Source organism: Atta colombica, unplaced genomic scaffold, assembly GCF_001594045.1.
Source record: "Atta colombica isolate Treedump-2 unplaced genomic scaffold, Acol1.0 scaffold15, whole genome shotgun sequence".
Taxonomy (NCBI): Eukaryota; Metazoa; Arthropoda; class Insecta; order Hymenoptera; family Formicidae; genus Atta; species Atta colombica.
Genome location: NW_017259239.1, coordinates 761,066 through 767,399, shown reverse-complemented (window position 1 = coordinate 767,399; position 6,334 = coordinate 761,066). Strand labels below are relative to the sequence as shown.

At 35.8% G+C, this 6,334-nt stretch overlaps 1 protein-coding gene across 1 annotated transcript in view; it reads left to right on the top strand.

Annotated features, from left to right (window-relative positions):
* The window catches only part of LOC108685267 (acidic leucine-rich nuclear phosphoprotein 32 family member A), a 12,582-nt gene that overhangs the window by 4,258 nt on the left and 1,990 nt on the right, over window positions 1-6,334 (top strand). Inside the window, exon 2 of the mRNA XM_018189975.1 lies at window positions 6,213-6,333. Within this exon, the coding sequence (XP_018045464.1) occupies window positions 6,213-6,333 (121 nt within the window). The remainder of the gene's footprint in view (window positions 1-6,212; window position 6,334) is intronic.

The window sequence follows — 6,334 nt, the reverse complement described above, 5'->3', positions numbered from 1 at the left end:
ACACACACACACACACACACACACACACACACACACACACACACACACACACACACACACACACACACACACACACATATATATATATATATATATAAAATAAATAAAATTTGTTCTAATTCAATAGTCTTGATTGAAGTTTAAGCTTGCTAGAATTTAGAATGATGAGAATACTTTGAATAAATTTGGTGTTTGTGACAGATTTGTGCAGATATATTTTGAAAACTTTTGAAATATTTGAAACAAGTTGTTAATATTTAAGTATGTGCAATTTTCTGCATGACTATAATAAAGGTGTGACACTGCTCTCAGTGATAATGATCGTTCCCGGGAATCTTTGCAATTTGCGACATCGATCGGTATAAAAAGGCTGCCACGAAGTGTTGCGTCTCCCGAGCGAGCGCCAAAATATATAGAAACTTTGAGCGTTCTTAATATTATTGCTTCGACATATCGAAACCTACTAACGGTGCTCCGTACTTTCGGTCAATTCAAAAATATCGACGCATCGCTTCGATGACTTAACACCCATTGACATTTTGTCATCGATGTGCGTTAAAGTGCATAGGACACTTGCTGGCGCGATGGCGCAGTTGGCGGAGAAACTTTCTAATGTTAAAAAAAGCGTTTGTTTCCTCGTTAAATGTCGAAAGACATAAGAAGACATGCTTTTCATTTAGTGATACAAATCGACCGGATATTATTTTATCGTGACAATGAACAATAAAAACAGAGTGACATTTGTGTTCAAATGGAAAGCACTTATAGAGGCTGATAAAATTTAATCAAATAGCAACCTAAGTAAAGCCTGCGGCACACGATGTTTTCCTGCTGGATTGCTTGCGTTTCATTAAATTACTAGAAATTTTGCGTTCTGTGATGCAATTCTGGTAATTTACTACGCAAGCGATCCAGCAAAAAAAAAAGAGTAGTGTGGCTTAATTCTGTCGCTGAACAGAACCATTTTTTTTGGACTTCCTCATGTCCTCTCTCTTTTGCGGGATACATCACGTTAATCACGATCATACAGATCATTACGTGATATATGTTAAGAATTAACGTGTTTAATTAACATATGTTTACTCGATTAATGTATTTTTTAACATCGAGGCATCGCCACCAATCCCGATCGCGCGAAAAGTGTATGTTGCGCGCGCGTCGCGTCGGCAGCGGCCGCGTTATGTAAATGAACGGTGCACGCGCGCGCGCGCCGCCATGAGCGAGGCGCGTGCACGCGGCAACCTGCACTGGACGTCGCCATTGCATCGTAACGTAGCGCCGGGACGCCTCTTCTCCGGAGGGAAGAACCCTTCATCCCGGCATTGCGACATCAACTTGTCGATCGCATCTCATTATCTTCCCACGTGTGTGACGTGCGTGCCACTGCGTGCATAACCGCTTGCGCGCGCGTACACACACACACACACATACACACACACACACACACACACACACACACACACACACACACACGTAAGCACAAATCACTGCCGTGCGCACCGGATTGCGTTTCGTGACGCGCCGCCAATCACCATGCCGCCATCTTGGACGAGTCCACTTTGCCGGCTGATCCGACCGCCGAGTGGCACGCGCGACCACGACGAACGAATTTTTTTCGCCGTAACGGCGCAACCGTAACGTAATGTAACGTCACGTCGCATCGCCGAGTCGAGTCGAGCCGAATCGAAGCTGCCTGCTCGGCCGATGTCAACCGGCATTGCCCGACTTTCTTCAGGTGCATCGCCACGTTTCGCGTCTCTGTGGAACGCGTTGGCGTCCGCAGAGCCGTAGCTACTAGTTAGGGTGTGGCGTCAGAGCCATGATTTTGACACGAATTGAATTTGACAAATTTGGCAATTTTCTTCCGCGCTCAAAACTTTGTAAAAATTTTTCTAATCAACTTTCTATACAATAAGCCATCTAAACTTATCTAGAATTAAATTTAAATTTTAAGTTACAAGAAATTGACTAATAATGGGCTTTCTACAATAATCTGTTATCTAAGTTTTAAGTCTTAAATCATAAGAAATTAACCAATCACAATTGAATGTGAGAAGAATAATCGATAATTAGCTTAAAACTTAAAGCTTGGGTAATAACTTGTTGTAGAAAACCCATAATAGTCAATTATTCTCACATTCGACTGTGATAACTAATCAATTTCTTACGATTTAAAACTTTAAATAACGGCCTATTATAGAATATGTATTATTCTTTTATGCATAATACGATAATACGTCCTTTATTGTAAATTGTCCTTCAGGTAGCTCTGTCCATAAGATTTATTTATTTTTTAAAACTTACTTAACTTTTCTACCCTTTATTTTAATGATATTATGGGAAATTCCTTTCTAATTAGCATTCCAATGTCTAATTAGTTCTAATGGGCGAATTTTTACGGAAACAAATTTTAAACTCAAATAGAGAATAATAAAGCAACAACAAAATTTTGATTTGTGTTTTACTTAGGAATTAACTTGAGTATATTGTGCAAGAAAATTTCAAAAATGAATGCGCAGTTGTCTAACAATTATAAATTAGTTTGAAAATATTTAGGAATAAAGCTCTAAAATTTTCAAGTTTGTCTTTTATTTTCTGTAAGAAAATATGATCATGGTATACATAACGCACAGAATCATTAATGTATTAACACTAAATTTAGGCATATCGAATATATGTTTTGATAAATGGTGAAGTTCAAGATATTAGTTGCGTTTAGCAGAGAAAGCAGTTTGTTGTAAGATTCTTTAATATGATTGGTTTATACATTTAGGTTTGATACAAAATTATCTGTTTCGGTTTAATTTATTCTTTATCTTTTTTAAAAAATTTAAGTTAAATCGATATTAATCTTAAACCGATGTTAATCTTAAATTGGTGGAATCGCACTGTTAGGTATCAAAGGAACAGTAGTAATCTAATTTCTTGAATCAAATAACATTTTGTTATTTTTAACATTGATTCAAGAAATTAGAGTGTGAAATAAGAGTGGCGACCTATAAAAGTGATTATATTATAGTAACTCAAATTGAATATAATTTGACATTATAAATAGAACAATGCGGACTTTAGTGAGGAATTAAGATCATATTTGACATATGTGAGTGAAAAATATCATATTCGGCCAAGGTTTCTTTGTATTTAATAATATTTCTTGTGAATTTATATAATTTCCAGTTCAAACTAACTTTAAATTCATAAGAGATATTATTAGGTCTGAAGAACCATCTTAACCGAATGTGGCATTTCTCACTCACGTATATTTAATCTTATTGATTAATTTTCACTTAATATTCGATATCATATTAGAATTTTACAATTGCAAAGCTGCTATTTCTGCTGTACGCTTTAATTTCGTATGTATTGTATTATAATCACGCCAAGACGAAAACCGGGACGTTTTGCATAGTTATTTTGAAATAAGAGAACAAGAACAATAATATCTTTACTGTGTTATACAGCATCTTTCCTAAATGCATAAGTTAAACAGATGTTGAATTTACGTGTGCTAGTTAAAATCGCGAGCAACTCTTACATATTTACGACTCCGAAACTTTACTCACTCTGCGTTGACCACCCACGTTGCATTTGCAATGCATCTTGGATGCAACAGTGCCGTGCCACTCGGGAGCATGGCGGCGATGTTTTCCAAATTGGAAACGTATCACTGTCAATGTTTATTTAGACCAAGGATTCCGATTCATGCCTTCCGATTTAATTTTAATATCACATTGCGTGAATTTGGAAATAAATGTAGAAGGGCGTGTTTTCATATCGTACAATTCGGAATCGTAGACGAAAATAAAAACATTTGTCGATAACAAAATTGCGTTTTATTACGTAATTGTGTGATCACAAAATATATTTACTGTCAATGTTTATTTAGACCAAGGATTCCGATTCATGCCTTCCGATTTAATTTTAATATCACATTGCGTGAATTTGGAAATAAATGTAGAAGGGCGTGTTTTCATATCGTACAATTCGGAATCGTAGACGAAAATAAAAACATTTGTCGATAACAAAATTGCGTTTTATTACGTAATTGTGTGATCACAAAATATATTTGTCTTTGTTACGAAAATTAACAGCGGCAATTTCACATTTCGAAACGTCGGAGAATTTAAGTGACGTAACGTTCGCATCTTCCTAGTTCCTTGATCCGAGACTGTCATTGATCCGCTCCTATGATATTTTGTGACGTTATGATCAGTGCAACACGGAAAATACATGTAGCCAACCTGTCAACCGATTGGTCGCATGGCGTACACAAAATATCTAAGGCGAGGAGTATGAGATGAAAAAGTTGCATGTAATCAAAATTAAATTAGGGGAATCTCAATAAATGCGAGACATATCGTAGATATATAGACTTGTCCGCGAAATTTAATTCTGATTTTATGATAAAATTTGCGAATTACGATACAGATTAATGAAAAAAAATCCGTGACGAATTATTCTTAAAAAATTCATAGAAATAGATATTTTTTTATGAAAAAAAAATAGATATATATATATATATATAAACTTTCTTCAGTATTTAATAATGTAATGTCAATCATTAATAGTATCAACTTTTTTACTGGTAACTGACAATGAAATAAATTCTTTAAAGAATGTAAAATTTAAAGAAATAAAAAATTTTTTAAGAAAAAATATAGATACACTTTACGTGTTATGTTACGTTATTTTTTTCAGTATTAATAATGTAAAGTTGATCATCAATAATTGAGATAAAAATTCTAGTCTCAAAAAATATAAAATTCAAAGAAATGGATATTTCTTTAAGAAAAAATAAAGATACTTTATATTATTTCTTTTGATAATGTAGAGTTGATCATTGATAGTATCAACTTTTTTTATGGCAACAGAGATACATTCTATTACTTTTTAATTGATATAATAAAGTTTGATGAAATTAAAGCTAATAATTTTTAAAACAACTTTACCATAAATATAATAATATAATATATTAAGAATTATATGTAAAATTTCTATTTCCTATGTTTCTATTTATTGAACATGTCAGTGTATAAATTTTCGTCCATGCAAAGCGCGTATCTATGGTATATCAACATGGCATGTGTATCAACTGTATATATCAAATGTAACAGAATATCATAGCTAAAATATTTCATATTTGCGAGAGAACGTCGGAATTGCCACGTAAAGAGAAGTCTATTTTTTTTTCCAGGACTAAACTTCTTGCGTGATCAGCATGATTAATTTTTTTTCATCAAAATGAAAAGAAAAAAGAACATGAACCGTACAAAACGTTCAGTTCTGGGATATGAAAAAAGAACAGACCTATGGTGTAATGATGGTGACATTAATGAATCGATGTGTTAAGCAGTTAATTAAAAATCTACCCCGACGAACCTAACCGCAGCGTCAGTAACACCTGGCTTATATTCTTTTTTAAAATTCAAAAGATAAGACTTGTCCATTGGAGAAGAACGAGTGTAGGCCAATAGCGATGTAACACTTTGTCTCATTATATCATGGGCGTAATAATGTGATATGGAAGTATCGATACTTCCGGCATTGAGGCATCCGGTATCGATGATGACCACCCTTCATCTCCTCTCCCTCTTGTACCACCCAATCCCACTTCTCGTACTCGGCGTCGCGTGCCACAGTCCCTGCTTGTCGCTCGCCGGCTTTTCCGACGTGGCTAAACAAGACGCGGCATGCACTACGCTTACCGTCACGTCGCTACTCCCTCTCCCTCTCTCTCGCCCTCTCTCTCTCGTCACCGCTCTTCATCTGCCTCACCCTTCCCGACTGCTTCCATCTCTGTCCTCTTATCCGGTCCCGTTCTCACCCTTTGGCCTTTCTCTTTCTCCGATCAATAAAATAGCCCATCTCTCCCGCGAAAGCTTATCGCTCGTTTGAATTTTAGCGACGACTTTTTCAACCGCGAGCGCTCACCGCCACGACTATGATTATGTCCGACCGTATCCTTTCGAGCGCGCCGATTCCGTAACCGCGTGAATCTGAATACGATTTCAATTTGAATATGATTTCACGAATCGATGGTCGCCGCTCGTTTCCCAAACGCAGTCATTTACTCAAAAATATTAATGAATGTCTTAACATGATTAATATTCTCGGTATGTCTTTCAGCTACATGAGATATCTGCTTCTGATATTTATATGACTTTCTTCGTCATCTATTTGTTGTAAATAATTATGATTCCTGCATGTTACAGATCAAAGAACTTGTTCTTGATAATTGCCGGAGTACGCAAATTGTGGGTTTGACAAATGAATTCAGCGCTCTGGAGTCATTGAGTCTTATCAATGTGGGTCTTACCAGTCTAAAAGGCTTCCC